The sequence below is a fragment of the Halichoeres trimaculatus genome, unplaced genomic scaffold (assembly GCF_033239565.1).
Source record: "Halichoeres trimaculatus isolate MK-OKI-2021-1 unplaced genomic scaffold, fHalTri1.1 fHalTri1_scaffold_14, whole genome shotgun sequence".
In the NCBI taxonomy this organism is placed as follows: domain Eukaryota; kingdom Metazoa; phylum Chordata; class Actinopteri; order Labriformes; family Labridae; genus Halichoeres; species Halichoeres trimaculatus.
In genome coordinates, this window is record NW_027437192.1 from 16764556 (window position 1) to 16782940 (window position 18385).

At 41.8% G+C, this 18385-nt stretch overlaps 1 protein-coding gene across 3 annotated transcripts; it reads left to right on the top strand.

Moving 5' to 3' along the window:
• Positions 1–273: 273 nt before the first annotated feature.
• LOC141802874 (uncharacterized) lies at positions 274–17717 on the top strand. Of its 3 annotated transcripts, XM_074686656.1 has the most exons (7): positions 274–993; positions 5971–6763; positions 7991–8179; positions 10746–10824; positions 11255–11317; positions 12953–13105; positions 16658–17717. In XM_074686656.1, exons 1-7 carry the CDS (start codon positions 912–914, stop codon positions 17270–17272), a joined length of 1974 nt encoding a protein of 657 aa, XP_074542757.1. In that variant the 5' UTR covers positions 274–911; the 3' UTR covers positions 17273–17717. The 3 variants fall into 3 exon arrangements, with proteins under 3 accessions (XP_074542757.1, XP_074542758.1, XP_074542756.1); XM_074686657.1 differs by lacking the exon at positions 11255–11317 and having other exon boundaries at positions 278–993; positions 16658–17713; XM_074686655.1 differs by lacking the exon at positions 11255–11317 and having other exon boundaries at positions 284–993; positions 10746–10908; positions 16658–17707.
• Positions 17718–18385: the final 668 nt, after the last annotated feature.

The following is an 18385-nucleotide window of genomic DNA, read 5'->3' on the forward strand; positions in this document are numbered from 1 at the left end:
GGTCAGACTTGGTCAATATAAATGTATGTGTGGTGTGTGCATGTTTTGAGGGGTTAGATCAAGTGGCAGATGCAATTGTCCTTATCACAATATGACAGTAAGACGTTTATTCATCCCGTGAAAACCATTACACACACAATTATCTGTGCTGGAGAGAGACACATGCACCCAAACAACCCACTGACACACAAACACCAAGCAGAGAGGAGGGGGCGCCTGGACATACTGGTCACACTAATCAGCTGTGGTGTAAAATGGACCATATTGACTTCTAGTGACAACAGACGCTGTTTAAATCCCTCACTCAGCCCTATTCTACAGCTGATACTGTAAGCTGTGGCTGTCCACTGATGAGCATTTACTCCACTGCGTGTCCGTGTGTACATGCGTGTGTGTGTGTGTGTGTGTGTGTGTGTGTGTGTGTTCTGGCACTTTGACACCCAAACGCGCTGCGTGCGCGCGCGCCGTGCTTTGCCGGTTTTCTCCAGTGGGGAAGGCTTAACAGACTACATGCATGAAGACAGGCAGCAATGAACCCGGCTCATTAAAATCTCGTCCGCAGAACCCTCCGCAGGTCGCGCGCATTACTACTACAGCCCCTCGCGGTGCTGCTGCTGGTGCTGCCGATCCACGGACCCCGAGAGTGCAGAGGGACACACGCGCGCGCCAAAAGGTGTGGAGGAGCTAGAGGCGACCCGCGCGGTAAAATGGAACCGAACCCGAGCTGTTGAACGGTTCGGACACACACGGGAGCTGCGAAGGAGAGTAACGAGGGCATGGAGAAAACCGGCAAGATTTGAACTTTTGGAAGATCCGCTCTGAGGATTATTGTGCACAGCTCCACAATCTTGGTACACCGAGGAACGGGATCACACAGTTTACATTAGCGTGTCAAAGGGGGAGCCCATACTATGGCGTACGCTGACAGACGTTTGGGGACCTGGCAGTTGCTATTGACCATCTCACTGGTCATCGTCCCCCTGCATGTTCACGGTAAGCCCGCTACACATACACCAGAGTCCCACCCAATGCGTGTGTGTTAGTGCGAGAAAGCGCGCACGTGCGTGAAACAAATCACACCTGCATTGGTAGATATAACATGGAAAACGTCAAATGCACTGGTCTTAATTAGCAGCTTGGATTTTTTTTCCCCCAAAATGCATTGATGATTGATTTTCATAATTTTTTTCTTTATGATCACCATGAGTCCATGTGCCCTACAGTAACCTGCTGAGCAACGATTTTACATGTATAGGGCCCATATATTTTTTAATTGAGTGATTTACTTAGGCTTACAGATAATCACATTTCGCCCACACAAGTACAGTAGAGCTCATTCTTGCAATAAAAAATACATTAAAATGACTGTCAGTCTATTACTGTGCTGTTCTATCAAAATCCGTTGTATATTTTATTTTGTCTGTCTCCTTGCTAAAAGCTAAATTGATCATTTGTGATACCTGAATATTGCTAGGATGCATTGCAATGCTTTTTCAAGCTGTGATAGGCTACAGAAAACTGCTTTATCCTGGTTTCATTCAGTGCAAATGGAGCTCTCCTATTTCAAATAGTATTAGCTAAGGAGTATATGCACTTCAGGTAGAAAGACAGGCCTGTGGGTGATCAGAGAAACAGACGACAGTTAAGTACTGCAGCTGCGTCTCGCCGCCGCGGTGCGTGGCCCAGACAAAGGCGGGATTAGGTGCATCGCGGCCAGGCAACAGGGGACCTATTCATGGCGGTGAAAGAATTGAATTCCTCCAGATATCCAAGGGGATGCCTGAGACTACCGGACCCGCTTCACCTCACCCTCCCCTCGCCTTCTCATATACTGTCCCTGTCCCTTGAGACAGGCACTGTGGAAATAATTAAGAACCTAATTCCACGTGCCCGCGCGAGCAATGACAGTTGTGGGGGAAAAAAATGAGTGAAATGTTGATTTGAGCGCTGCCGTCGCTGCCCAGCAACAGGGTGGCTCGTGCACGTAGAGGGTCGCCGGGGTTCACTTGGGCACGCGCCGACACGGTTTTTGAGAGCCCCCCACCCTTTCTAGTCGCATCTCACGCCCTCAATGTGTAACCAGGCGTTAACACAGTGACATATTGACCGGTAAATAGGCTATGAGCCTGATGTCCTGTCTGTCAGTTAAAACCCCGGGGAGCACGTGCATGGCTTCCGATTCATCAGTAGGTGAACCTTCATTCATTTCCCTGAACGTGAGGGGGGAGACAATGGAGAACAATTATTGAGTCTTTTCCTACCGCTTAGCAAAACGGACACTAATATAGTCCCAATTTTGGTTCCGTTGAGGCTGAAATGAAACCCAATGAACTACAATGACGTCATTTTTTTTTTTAAATAGCAGACTTACCTAATTGCTGCAACTCTGCAAAGTTTTTCCTTTCATTGCAGGGCCAGTCCTTTAAATAATCAGTAATGAAACAAGAGCTAAAACATTTTTCAAAACAATTTGGAAGTTTTGTTTTGGATTAATGAATTATTTTTCTTTAATTCTTGAATAATAGAGGAGAACGCCCATTATGTCTTCATTCTCTCTCTCTACCTACTTGTATATCACAGATAGAATTGTGAACAAATGAATATTATTTGCTGAATCATTTTTTGCCCTGTAGCCCATAAACCAAATCAATCAACCCATCCATACTAACGTGGTTTTTAAGGCCTTGAAAAACAACATGGATCATATCCAGACTCCAGGGTGTATAGCGTATGTGAATGTGTATTTGTGGTTCGTGTGTCCACTGTGTGAGCGAATGCATACTGTGAGGTCCATCTGCCCTGTAGCCCCAGAAATCTCATGATCTGTCAGAACTGATCAGATCATCACATCTCACCAGCCTCCTTGTATTCACACACGCACACAAACAATGATGAAGGAACAGGGCTATTTATAGTTGACTAAGATGGTGGGTGTGGCAGCTTGTCTCAGAAATAATTTAAGATTTCTTTAAAAGGGTGAAAAAAACTCTTTCTTGTGACATCATGATTTGCTTTCAAATATATTTAAGTTACTGAATGTGTATCATTGAGTCTGTGAATATTCTTCATTCCAGTCAATCCCGTTGACCTCAGGTAAAACTTGTTACCATAGTGACTATCTCAGCATGAAGCCAGAGGTGAATAGCTGAGCAGCAGTTCAAGGCACAGATCACACCATTTCTAAGAGGGGAATCAAATGGGCAGGGGCTCATGCGTCCAATTTGCTCGTCCTGCTCTTGTAATCTCTTCATGTTCCCCTTTTGCTCTTGTAATCACTATGACACTGCCAGCTGCCAACAGGATGCTGCATCTAAATCTTGTCAGGAAACAAATTGGCAGATGAACCTTTTTAAATGAAACCCGAATAACTCTCAATCAGTGTAAACTTGTTGGGGCATGTCAATCTCGCCCACAAACTGTGAAGTGTTGAAGTTCATTGCGCCACAGTTTTTTCCCAGAGATGGAGTTGGCATATCAACACCAACTGACTGGCAGGCTGATTGATTAAAAAACAAGAGAGCAAGGGAGCGAAACACTGGATTCTCTGTTTCCACTGCAACTCCCTCTCTCCATTCCTCCTTTCAACATGGCACCTCTTTACATCTCACCATGGCAACTGGAGCGTGTGTGTGTGTGTGTGCCTGTGTCTGTGTGAGTGTGTATGTTAGGTGGATCTCTTGCTTCCTCTGCCACCACTAGTCTTCGTGACTCAAGGCACGTTCAGATGGTTTTAGTATTAGCTCTGAATGGAACCGCCAGACACTGAATGCTGTGATCTCATTGGACACAGTGATTCGAGAGATGCAATGGGAGAGACACCGTTCAGCCAAGTATTCTGTCAGTGGAAAAGAGTGTTGAAATGGTTTCCTAAAGTTCAGCAAACTGTGGGAACGAAGACTCAAGTGCAAGAAAAATGTTCCCAAAACAGTACAACAGCAGCTTCTTTCTTTCTTTCTTTCTTTCTTTCTTTCTTTCTTTCTTTCTTTCTTTCTTTCTTTCTTTCTTTCTTTCTTTCTATTTCACTCCCTAACAGATACATTCTGACTTCCTCAAAAGTGCACAGGTTTACTTTCTTATAGAGTTATACTTCACATTAATAATGCATTTTTTCTTGTGCTAACTGTTATGAGTGTAGCTAAGCAAAAAGGTGCAGAAAGATTGAAAAATCTCGTTAGGAGTAAAACAACAAGTCTTTCTTGCATCCTGAAGCTTAACATTTTCTTTCAGTTTTATAGCAGGGGAATATTTTCTATGCTATTTTCCTCTGTTTTCAATCTTAGACAGCTGTTAGCTTCCTTTCAGTCATCAGTTGAGTTTTGTTTTTCTGGTTTTGTATAAATCCCCCTCTAACCAACATTCTTTAGGCCAAATATAGCCTATTTCTGTTGAGGTTTTGACAGATGTGTTTAGTTTCATTTGAATGTGACAAAATGAGCTACAGTCTTAATATTAGCTAAGCCAACTAATAAAAGTTGCATTTTCATGGACTCTTTGCTCTTAGAACAGCTCCAATCTTGTAAACCCATTGGGTACATATTTTTAGATCCAAGTCTGGCCCACCAGGTCTTGTACTTTTGGAACTTTAGGCCCAAATGAATTTTTCAAAGTGTTTTAGGTTTTAAAAATATCTGGCTTCACACAAAGTGAATTGTACGGACTACTCAATTAAATGAATACAGTTCCTATCAGTCTGTACATCTCTGCTCTCTTCCCTGCTGCTGTGCAGATTGCAAAGTACAGGAGAAGTGCCTGACCAATCAGCCTAACCTATAGCTCTAAATCCTAATCTAATCCTCACCCACTCTTGGTCACTAGAGCACATTAGTCAATCACTCAATGTGCCTAATCCTGAATCACCACGGTCTGATTACACGGCAGTCTTCAGCTCTTGTTCTGAGTTCTTTGATAATTAATCACTTAGCTTCTAACCAGGAAACACAGCGGGTGGGGGGTTTCAGCTCTTGTAGGGGAACAGTTCATTTCTCATGGCACATTTTTATCGAATTGTGTGTTTGTTGAAATCAGTTAGTGAAGGATGTGTTGACACAATAACAGTGTTCTCAGAGAAAACGGGCCTGTACAGCCTGAAGGCATCTCTGCAGAATACTACAGGGATCTGTTTAAATTATTCACGTCTCATCCATGGGCCACTGTGTTTATATAATAAAACAGAGCAAGCACACAGGGATAAGACTCACATCAGAAGCATGTTATATGTGCGTCTACAAGTCTTTGTTTATCATGCTTTAGAATCTACATTTGCACAAGATTACAGACAAAATCCTAGTGTGCCCTCTTGTTGTAGTGTTGACTATAAGATCAAAGGATCAATCGATTTTTAGGCATTGGTCTGTTTACCAGGGAGTACTCCAAAGCATGTGAACAGCTTATTGATGTCCAGAATATAACCTCAGTATTAGAGATTCCCAAATTTGTTGTGTTTTAGACGACTTTAATTGAAGTAACAATCTAAAGCCAGGCCACAAAAAGAAGCTGTTATAGAGGATATCATCACAGCTCTTGGCTACAAGCGAATGCTGAAGACAATCAGAGCGTACTAATGTATTCAGCTCATCAGCGTGACATGTGCATGTTGTTGCTTGAACACATCAACAGAGTAAAAAGTATTTAGAAACAACCAATACATGCATTGAGTTATTTAACACTTAAAATCAAAATTTCTCAACAGTTGCTTTGATGATGTGTGTGATTGATAAAGCCAGACAATGTGTGCTGTTATGTTAATGGTATCTAGAATACCGGGGGCAGAGTGACAGGTACATAAAGTGAAACGTCCAAGTGACAAAGTGTAATATGTCAGTACTCATGGAACATTGCCCAATCAAACAATTTAGTTGGAACAAATATTTATGTAAAAGTCATTTGATTTGGATTCCTCCAACTTTAGGTAAGTTTAATCCCAAACTGCTGTGTCAGATTTTTAATACCTTTTTTGTCTCTGACTGACAGGGAGGCATTCCCTCGGCAGGCATCATCATCATCACCACAATCGATCATCTCTAAACAAGCAGGCCTTGAACACCAGGATGGTCCTCAGTGATGACTCAGCAGAGAGAGACCACCTAATTGGAGCAGGGCACACGTTCGGGGCAACACTCCCACTCAGCTCCACCAAACGCCACCATAACCAAAAACACACCTACTTAGATTTCATAGAAGAGGAAACACCTGGAGGGGAGGAGCTCACAGCTGGAGGAGGGGGTCCAGACCAACCAGGAAACCCTATGACTGATGACGTCATTACAGTAGAGTTTCATAGCCCTGCGCCGGATGTTGTTGCTCCTGATGGTGCTCTAGATTGGGCTAAAGTTCCTAAACCCCAGAAGCAAAAAAGTGGAGACCCTACTGCATGGACGCTCTCTGATTTTTATGACTATCTGTCTCCTGATGATGACCTTTCTGCATTAGATGCAACCCCAGAACCTGAGCCCACACCATCACCCCCAGCTGACATGGAAGACGAGAACCCACTCCTGGCTGGTGCTCCAGCTGTTCCAGAAAATGTGAAACCTAACGGGAGTCCTAAGGTAGAGAGCAGGCCTTCCTTTCCGGCTTCTCCCAGGCCAGGGCCAGACAGCAGTGATAGGTTAGGCTCTGGTGGTGCCATTGGAGCAGACGGCTGCAGACTGGGCTTTGAGCGCTCAGAGTCTGGGGTGTGTGTGTCTCAGTGTGATCTTAAACCCAATTTCTGCTTCAATGGAGGAGTGTGCACTGTGGTAGCAGGAATGGGAGCCTTCTGCAGGTGAGAAAAACTTAAACATTTGTAAATTAACATAAAACGGGGCAGTAAGCAGCACTGCTCCCTAGTGCCCTGTCTGCATTGGGGGACAAACAGGGCAGGGTCTTCTTCCTTGTGCATTTTAAGCTGTTGCATTTTATTTTATAGCCTCAAATCCTAACAAAAGTTATCTCAGGACTCTTCACCAAAATCACAGGTCTGCCTTTTACTAGTTTTTATTTTATCTAGAGGATCACAACACTCTAAACACCAAGTCTTGATCTTCTTGGCAAGGTTAGTCCTGAACCTCACTGGCGAACTGCTTTCTTCTGCAACCCAATGAGAAATAGACATCATGGGTGTGCTCGGGAAGTTATAGGGTGCTCAAACATCCCCCCCTTTTTATTTATCTTGATGGGATGATTTCCAGTATGATCTGCCTCTAACACAAAGAACGAGATTTAGGACACTTCTGGGAGGCATACACACACTGGAAAGACACACGCACAGAGATATAGAGGGTTGGCTTAATGTGTCATGATGGTTCGTCAAGATCACAGCAGGGTCGCCAAAGGATTAGCTCAGTTTTGGAGGGGGGTGGGGGTGGGGGGTGACAGATGATGTAGGCTTACATAGATAGTACCCAGAAAATGACAATGACCTAAGGTCAGGGAGGGATTCACATGTAAATAAAAACACACTCTTGTTGTGCATGTGAACACACACCCATAGAGGTACTCACTTGTGCACATGCACCACGCCTTGATAGCACCATCTGTCCTACCCTGCAGCCGTGCTGTAAGCTAGTAGGTAAACTGTTGCTCATGCCACCATACCTGCAGAGTGAAAGCATACACAAAATCACATTTACACACACACGCTGAGTCATTCTGGCTCAGTCCAAACACACACATGTAATTTCACAGAAAAAGACAGGAATATGGGAACAACACACACATATGCTTGCACGTGTCCTGATCCTTTGATCTCATTAAGAGCTGGGCAGTGGGCCGAATCCCTGCTTTGCTGCAGACCTCAGGACACATCTCATCAGTTCCAAGTAACATTTTACACCCTTAACTCAGGCTAACATGCTGCCACTACAAATATTGTAAATATACTTGCGCAGAATTTATGCATTCTTATTAAACCTCATGGCTTTATCTTGAGTAATACCAAGCTTGTTTTCCTGACAACATGACTAAGAACTTAAAGTGTTTATCACAGAGAGACCTTTTGCCATTTTTTCAGGTGCAACGTGCAGGACTACATCTGGAACAAGGGTACCCGCTGTGATTGGATGGTGACAGAGTTCCAGGTGTTGTGTGTAGTGGTGGGCGTGTCCTCGGGGATGCTTATCCTCCTCTTCATGATCATTGTGTTCTTTGCCAAGAGGCTGCACCGCCTTAAGAATGAGAACAAGCGCCTCCGCAAACGCAGGTGTGTGTGTGTCTATGAGTGTGTGAGATGGAGATTGGAAGGTGAGAGTGTAAAAATATGTAGTGTAAATTATACTACTGTCTAGATATTGAGCAATGGGACAATATCCGTGTGAGTCTTGTTCCTGGTAGACTCTACTACTCCATGGCTGTGAGGCAAATTCAGTGGAAATGATTTGTGGAGCACAGAAATACCAGGAGAGGGAGAGAGGGGAACAACATGGGGATGTGGAAATGTGGAACAAGCAGGGAACATCTATCAAATTTAATCCTATTTGATTTATACTTGCCAACTGAAAGCTGGTCTTTAGAGATGATCTAATTCCCTTTAGTATGAACTCAATCATTCATGTGCTTAAACTGTGATGAAAAACTAATACTGTCTATCAGACCCCAGTTTTACACTGCAAGGCAATGGAGCAAAATTTGGACACATGTATGGTACAAGATAATACAATACATGGGCTAGGATAGGACATGTTATGAGATATGATATGATATGATATGATATGATATGATATGATATGATATGATATGATATGATATGATATGATATGATATGATATGATATGATAGGTTAGATACTCTAGCAAACCACAAAAACAAGACACCAAAATATAGGTTAAGTTAAGATTGGGATCTCTATAGTATATTGTATGACATTGATGCATATGACTCAGTAAGATGATTTTGGTAAGATACTCTATCAAAACAACATGACAAGGCAAGACAAATAACAACACGGTACGATAAGATACAATATGGTGTGACACAATATGACCCAATCTGATACAATACAACATGATATGACACAATAGGGCACAATGGCACATGATAAAACACGACAGGACATGATACAACACTACAGGACAGTAAACAACACAATATGACATGATGGGACACAGCACAACAACATGATATGACAAAATGTGACACGGTACAACTCGACTCAACAGCGCACAATACATAACGACGGGACACAATGCAACACTACAGGAAATTAAACGACTTAAAAACAACAGGACATGACACGACGGGACAAGGCACAGGACACAAAACAACACTATACAACAGGACATGGTATAACATGACAGGACACAATACAACATGACGGGACATTGAACAAAACGAAAAGACATGATACAACATGATTGGACACGATGGGACATGGCACAACAACATTATATTACACAAAGTGACACAATGCAACACAATACAACACTACAGGACATTAAATGACATAAAAACAACAAAAAACAACATGATATGACAAGTCTGGACATGACAGGACATGGCATGACAACATAATCTGACACAATGTCACACTATACAACACGACCAGGGCTTGACATTAACAGCGGCCAACTGGCCAATTGCTGGTGGATTTCAGCAGTGGCTGGTAACACCGCCGCTCCCACTGGCCACTTTGGCGGGTTGAATTTTATCTCAAACATGGAGCAGAGAGACAAGCAAAAAGATGACTCTGATGATGAAAGCTCTGAGGAAATTTAATTTACCTCTCCTTCATTGTCATTCTCATGAAAAAAGAAATGATTTTCTGATTACAATCGTTTATAAATATTTAAGCAGACAGTGTCTCGCTGAGTTTTTATCAGTTCAATTAATCCCCTTAACCATTGTATTATAAGCAATAACAAACTACTATTTTAATTACTATGTCTTAATAGACTGCATATTTCCATGTGAAAGGAGCACAATGTTACACACAACTTTATCAGAGCTGAATACCTGATTAAGGACCTGTGGATTTTAACATTGATGTAGTCTTGTTTTGAGTGTGCATAGGAGTCATTTACATTTAAAGAGGTTGTAAATCTTTTTTAAGTAAACTTTAGCATGTCATCATCGGCTTTAATCATATTGAACATAATTATCCAACAACAAATTGTGGCCAGTGAAAATACTAAGTGGCTAGTAACTCAGGGATACCACCAGCCACAGTGGGTGGTGAGCAAAAAAGTTAATGTCAAGCCCTGAACACGACATACCAGGACCTGGTACAACACGACAGGACATGAAACAATACGAAAAGATGTGATATGGCAGGATTGGACACTACGGGACACAGCATGACAACGTGACATGACACAATGTGACATGACGCAACAAGACATGGTACAACAGGACAGGAGATGATACAACGCAATGTGACAATATAGGACACAATACAGCACGACACAATATGACACATTATGATACAATACAATGTAACAGGACACAACATAAGACAACAAAACATGACACATTACAACACAATATGGCACAATATGGCACAATAAGACACAATATGACACAATAGAACTGGCCATGATACAACACAATACCACACAAATTACAGAATGTAGGTAGTGCTTTATTTCTCCTCTCAATGAAATTTGTCTATATTATGGATTTATAAACAGTGCAAGAGTTGCCTGAATGCTTTTGTTGTATCTGTGCAAATGTATCTTTTGTTACAAACTTACAAAGTGAATAGAATTGCACAGAATGCGTCACTAAAAACAAGAGTGAGTTATATATCTCTCTGTGTCTTTGCCCTCCTACAGTAAGTTCCGCCCACAGAGCAGTGAGCCACAGACGGACGGCCTTTCTGTTTCCACAACAGCTGACGGCTCTCAGCCAAATGTAAGGAAACTGTGTGACACCCCCCCGCCTGCTCCTCAAGCTCACACACACAACCTGGCGTACTATGACAACATTATCTGTCAGGTACGCCCCAACTCTCCCCATGTTTACTCCCCCCTTCCTCAGCCTTTGTTTGCCCTCTGCAGTTATCTCTTTCTGTCACGTCGCCTGCATGTACAGTTCCTTTACTCCTGTCTGCTTTAACCCTAACCTTCTTTCCTGTCTATACTCTCCTTTTTTAAAGTGATTAAACTGCATCTAATTGTAATTTCTGTGCACATTCCTGACAAATATAAGCCTGTACATACATACACACACATCTCACCCTGGTTCCCTGTTAAGTCCATAACCTCTCATTGAGATGTCCGCCTAAAGTTGTGAATGTAAAATATGTGAGTTTAATGCTTTTCACACACACTGATCCCCTCAGAGGCCAACAGCAGCCAGCTATACCTGGGATTATAAACCCAGAAACCCTTATAACCACTTCCAGGTAAGCAGAGTGGAAATGCCCACAGCATCTGCAGCAGTTCCCCTCCCTTTGCTTCGCTTTAAATTTACCCACTGTGCAATCACTAGACGCCAGACGTTGGGTCTCCTTTTTGCTTTGACGTCACTTTGAAGTAATCTCTCTACATCTGATTGTGTATCAGCTGTATTCCTTGTGTGCTGTATGTGAAATGATTAATTGCCTCTTGCAAGGCTTCCTGTAGCCATTCTCCCCACATGTGTTGCCTCAATTACCTGTGCCTCTTCAGCTTCTTGAAAGCTAAATAAAGAACTTGTCCTCCATTTTGTTTCAACTGCTTTTGCAATAACATCCATTTTAGGGTCCCTTTGCAGCAGATTTCCCTATCTCTGCCCTCCTGAAGGGTGTGCATGTAGTGCCTTTATGAAGTGAATTCCATTTTGTTGCAGCATGTGTGTGCTTGTGTGTCCTTGAATATAAATGTGAATGTATCTGTATCTGTATGTGTTGGGGGGATGTGTTTGCTGGGTGATTTATGTGTAGTCTTGTTTGGCATTCATCAATCATACTATCCTGCTGAGTTACTAAGCCATCATCTGATTTTACTGATGCCTGGTTTATCACCTAATCTGAGTGCATAATGGAGAATCGGGTTAAAAGGGATGTGACCAAACAGAATTTAACCACTGAAAGGAAAGAGATCAACAGCACACAGACAAATTGCTCCCGTGACTGAGTTTTTTTTTTTATTTTGTTGTCCCGTGTTTGAAAGGGCGCTTAGTGAGTTGTCTGTGAGTAGCCAGTGTTACTGATCGATGGCGCCCCACTTCCTGCCCTGCTGTGCTCATGACCTTCAATTGTCTGTGACAAGCCAATCGATCAATGGATTGGCCATTTACAAACGGCACATGCACATATTCACAGAAACAATACTTTTGTATTCACACAATCACAGCTTTCTCATTCATATCCTGGAATTAACACACACTCTGAACTCTTCAGACACTCAGATGGGCTTTTAATGTATTCATTTTCTCTCCATTGCCCATACTTGGCAGTGCTTAATCATGTGAACATATTATTCTTGTATTTTAATCGCAGAAGCTGCTCTTAGCTCTTTGCTGGCATTTCCGTGCAGTGGTTATAGATGAGTGACACTTACTGCGGGGTGCTCTAAATGTCAGGTCAAGAGGCTAAAAAGCCCCAGCAGACACATGGGTTGCAATGCAGTTTTGTAAATGTCAGAGGTCTGATTGGGATTTTTTTTTAATGCTGAGGCAAGGTGAGTTGATACGATAAAGGACTGATCATAAAGGTCCAGTATGAGTCTATATGATGACCCCATCACCCTAAATCAAAAGCTATAAAAGGAAACACTTTGAGGAGCTTCAACATGTTAACTTAATATAATGGAAGTTTTTTACTCTGCACAGACTTTCCACTATTACACACACACACACACACACACACACACACACACACACACACACACACACACACACACATATATATATATATATATATATATATATATATATATATATATATATATATATATATATATATATATATTTATTTATATGGACTGGCTGGTTACCTACAAAAATGAGTTTGTATGACTGAGGCAGGTTTAAACAGTCTCAAAATGTCCTCCCACAGGATGAGCCGCAGAAGCAAGAGGACCCCGCAAAGTCCCCACAAGCCAAGGAAGAAGGCTCCATGAACATCCTTAACTCACACTCCCCCAAACATGAGAACAACCGTCCAATCTCAGTCGCCCACACTCCTAACAACACAGAGGAGAACGCTGAGGTAAACATGCTCCAGAACAACCTGGTATAATATCACCACTCAGATAAGTGTGCAGCGGGAGACCAAAAATATACAACAACAACAACAAGACATCAAGACAGGCTAACATTTTTTTACAACATGTAAAGTGCACACAGTCTCAAACAGTCCAATCAGACCCTAAAGTAAAAAAAAATGAGCACATGATAAATGTAAAGACACAACTTGAGAAGCACAATAGTCCTGTTTACAAGGCGGCCATGCCAGCGCTGATCACATAGTGGTCCTGCTGCCTCCTTTCCTTCCTCCACCTGCCTCTAACGCTGGACTAAAACCTCTGGCTTGGACCAACTAATGACTTTCCTCTCTACTGATGCCCTGCCTTGGTCTCTGGCCAATGAACTCTTGCTCCTTCATCGTCTCCTCTCCTGTTTCCCCCTCAAATCCTCCTTCCCTCTCTTCTTTCCTCACCTCTGCCTGCCCCGCCTTACCGTTCTCTCTCTGCTCGCATGCATTGGTGTTATCAACAAAAAAGTGTCTGAAAATTTGCTAAAGACATAAGTGGAAATCAAGTGAATCTGTATTTGCGAAATATTCATGTTTGCTAATAAGTGGATATGTCTAGATTACATGAGGTCAAAGTGATTGCTTGGAGTTGATATTTGAATCTATATACATATATAACACGCTGTGTCTTGGTTTTCAATGTGATTTATAATACTTTAATGTACTTGAGGTTCTTTTGTACTTTTTTGGGTAAACATGGAGGATTATAGTTCACAGTTGTTGGAATAAATCTTTTTAATTTAATCCAGCTTGTCCCTGTGTGTTGCTGTGAGCTCTATTTCCCCCAGCCTTTAGTCTCTTTTGCTCTCTCTTGCCGTCTTTCTGGCTCTCTTGCTCACTCTTTCTCTGCATGTCTGCTCATGATGAAGCTAACTACTGCCCAGCCGCTCCCATGCTAATAATAACTGAATGCACGGCTGACCCTGCTTTTGTGCTACAGTAGGCTGCTCACAGATTACACCACACAAACAATGGAGACTGCGAGCCAATTCAGCACCACGGACAGCTCTCCAAAATGAGCTGGAGCTCCCAACAGAGTAACTGCAATTTATTTTTAACTTCACCTCATCTACCCTTGACAGAGAGAAGACATGCTGGAGTCTTTGTTACCAGCTTTAATTTTGTGTCCCTATTTGTTTGTTTTTTTCTATTGGAGAGCATTTTTTATGTCATTTTACTGTAATACACATTTTCACATGAGCATTCACTTGTGGCCAATGATCATACTCAATCAAACTCACCACTCGCTCCACCATTCATCTTCCACTTTTCATCTTTGATATTCTTGAATATTTGTTATAATGTCCTGCTTCATTTGCTCATGTTTCATATCGACTATTTGTGCATGTGTGACTGTCCTGTATTCATGGATGGACTACTGAATGGATCTAAAGGATACAAGATGAAAGTTGTCCATTTTTATTCTTCAGGAATCATAAAGTAGCCCTTTTACAAGAAAGTGAAAATATTTTAAAAGTTTCCTGTAAAAAAAAAAATAGTTCCTCCATATATGAGCATCATAATGACTTTCACCCTGTTGAGTGGATCTAATCAATAACCCTGTATTTACTTTGCTCACAGTACAACTTATGCGTGAAGTGTTTTTTTATTGTAGTAATAAATCATCAGAAATTTATTACCGAAACTTTAAAGCACCTCTCAGCTCATTCAGCCGTTTCCCCTTTTCTAATTCACTCACTTGGAGACTACCTATTCAGTATAAAAGTGGCAGACAGCCAAAAGTAGTGACTTACTGTTGATCAGAGAGGTGCACCTAGCAGCATAAGAGCCAGATATATGAGTTTTTAGACACTAAAAGGAGAGAGATACTGCACTAAAATCGCCTACATGGAAATTATAAATTGCTTGCAGCTTATAATATCTGGAAAGAAATTCAGCTAAGGTAGATTTATGGTGTGTGGAAACAAGACCAAAGTATTGATTGGAATGGAATAAAATATGTATGTTTGTTAAAGTGTTTTAACATCTAAAATTAGGGCCACTTTTTAGATTTAAAAAGTTTTATTTGAAGCGAAGACAAGATGGACAATGAACCGTTGTACAAAAATGAAGCCAAAACAGCCCCTATGACAGGGCAAGCTTAACCACTTCTTGAATTGGTTAGACCCACAGTAGTGGAAAGTTCAGTGAGTGCAGTGTCAGTGTTAAGGTTTCTCACATACAAACACCACATCATATACGTCACATACGTTATGGTAACAAAGGATAAGCAATTCTAAAAAGCTGTATTTGCAGGCAGAATTGAAAGAAAACAGTTAGGGTCAAAGATAGGGATGGGAATTGATAAGATTTTTACAATACCAATACCCTTATTGATCCAATTCTTTATCGATTCCCTTATCAATTCCTGTTGCGAATTTCCTTGGTACAAAAAGTAGCTTTTCAGGTTTTCTGTGTCAACAACATTTAATTGAGTTTATACTGTGAGTGAATAAAATGTAATTGGTCCCTGAGTCTGGATATTTCTGGGCATAATTATACAGGAACAGGTCATATTGCACACAATATGACGTTGATGTACTGCGTTGTAACATACTAATAATTTAAGTAGGCCATCTAGTGTCTCAAAGTGGTTATAGCAATGGTTGAAGTTGTTTGGAAGCTTTCCGTAGTTATGAAGTCAGCCATGAGCCTTTCAATTGCCTGTTAGCTTTTGACATTTGAAATTCTCAGTATTTTTTACAAAGAGTTGATGTGATATGTTTCTGTGATGAAAGTTGAAATTCTATTCTGGAGCTTAAGTTATACTGATGTATGCTAACTGCTAGCATATCAATGCAGTTTTCCATACACGTTAGCATCAAGCTTGCGCTATTTTTTTATTTTAGTAAATAAGGTGATTTATACAATTTTAAATGTACTGAATATGAATCTCCCGAGAGAGAGTAAGGTACATTTCTTTATGAAGTCAGTTCTTCAGTAAAACTTAAAGCTGAAAATCCTGAATCAGAGTTTTCTTGGGAAACGTTATCTCAGACTAGTCGACGAAAGGCCCGGCGGCCCCAGCACAATGTAAAGAATTGATAAGGGAACCATTAAGCACAAAGGCTAACAATATAACATTTCTTATCGATTCACAACAGGAACCGATTTTCGATTCCCATCCCTCGTCAAAGATAGATTTTCAGAAGCAGGCTGAGTTAGGTTGATGAACAGGCAAGAGCACAAAAGAGTAGTAGAGTAGTAGTAGAAAGTCCTGAGTATTGATGGCTTCATTTTCAGAGGACTGTCCCGTCTTTCAATTTTGTACAGACCATACTACCGTAAAATCTTGTGCAGGCACCAATACCATCCACTCTGCCTGTATGAGAAGAAGAGATATTAGGGTTATCAGTTGGCCATCTTATCTCTACATCACATCTGTTCCCATCACAAAGTTGTCTTGAACCTTATCCATGTTTTTTCTACTTTAATTTCACTATCATTGCATCTGTGACTGTCCCTACATCCTTGCATCCCTCTCCACTCACCATGTTTCCACATCAGGATGGCGTTACTATCGGCCTGGAAGTGCTTCTACCTAAAGATGCCAAGCTCCACCCAGAAACCAAGGGACCCCTTCAGTACGACGTCTTCCTCTACAAGGTTGGAGCCAACAATGGAGACCCCAGCGCTGACTCCTGTTCCCCTCATCCCATGCCCAGATCACCTAAAGTCTCCAAATCACCAAAAACACCCACCACGCCCAAGACGCCAAAGGTGCCTGAATCACCCAGATCCACCAAGGAACAAGCACACAGCCCTCGTGAGCCCTTGTCTGGGAGGCATTCCTCGCCTTGTTGCCCATATCCCTCACCCAATCGCCAACCGTCACCCAATCCTTGCTCTGTTCCTGGATGCTACTTCTCCCCCACCTGCCCCCCTTCCTCCCACCACTCCCCCTCACAATTCAAAGGCATGCCCACCTCTTCCTCCTCACCTCAGTTACGCAGGCCTCGAGGACGGTCAGAGGGTCCTGGGTCTGAGTATGAGGAGTCTGAGAGAGAGATTTCCCACATTCGTCCATCCCCCTCCTCTCCTCACCTCACCCAGCCTCCTCCATCACCATCCAGGGTTAAGTACAACCCAGCCAGCACCCACTCACTGCCACCACTCTCTTGACACGGGTCCCCACCCTAGGAGACACGTTCACGAATGCTCAACCATCTTTCATAATCTAATCAAATCAGTGATCATGGATCTAACTGTTATTAGTGATTTACAGATCATTTGTCCATTCATGCTCCCTACTGTTAAGCATTCAGGACGAGCATCACAACTTGTCTTAATCCATGGAGCCAGAACAGTACTTCTGGGGCCCTTTTGAATCACAGTTTCTGAAAATTCTTCCAATAAAACAAAAGAAAAACAACTTCTCAATACTCAGGTTTCACCTCAAACAAGCACACAGCAAACAGCCAGCTCATGAACACACTCGTCAGCACGGTGCCAACTTCAGCAACTGCTGAGAACACAAGTCAGACAGTTCTTTTATAGAGGTTTACCACATTAGCCTTAGTGTTATCAATGTTTGTATAAAGATTTTGCCATTGTGTGTGTACAATTCAGTCTGTTTTCAAGGCCTTTTGGTGACTTTTTTCATGTTTTTAATCCTTAATAAATAGACAAAAAAAAGAAAGTGTGTGGTGTCATTTCTGAAAATCAGACAGGAACAACCTGAGACAGACACAGCAGGGCTACGGATGAAGAGACTTTGTTTCATTATTTATGTTGCCAAACTAGTTAGATTGTTTAGAGAAAGCTCTGCTGCCCCCTTGTAGACAGAGCAGGTATAGCATCCTGAACAGCAAAACTATTAAACTTAATTCCATCCATGGTAAACTCTATCTGGCAGCTATTACATAAAAAGACAAGAAATCATTTTTTTAGCTGTTTTTTTTTTTAAATATGTTTTTCCTGCCCCAAAGAAGCAACAATATTGTTAAAATGTTATTGGATAAAGTGGGAATTTGTCAAATGTTGCTGTGGTTTAGGCTACACACCTCTGTAAAATGACACATGTGGCGTATGGTAAACATGACAAAGTCTTTAACTTCAAAATAGTTTGACAGAAACACAAATTGAGAATAGTAACAGGGTCAGGAAAGTCTAAGTTAATTACAAAAATGTGGGTTACAAGGGTTTGCTAACGTTTTCTACCTTAAGCCAGTGTAAACTAAGCTATGTAAAACATAAGCCTCAATAACGGGCAGTTTTTTCTTGTTAATTCAAATT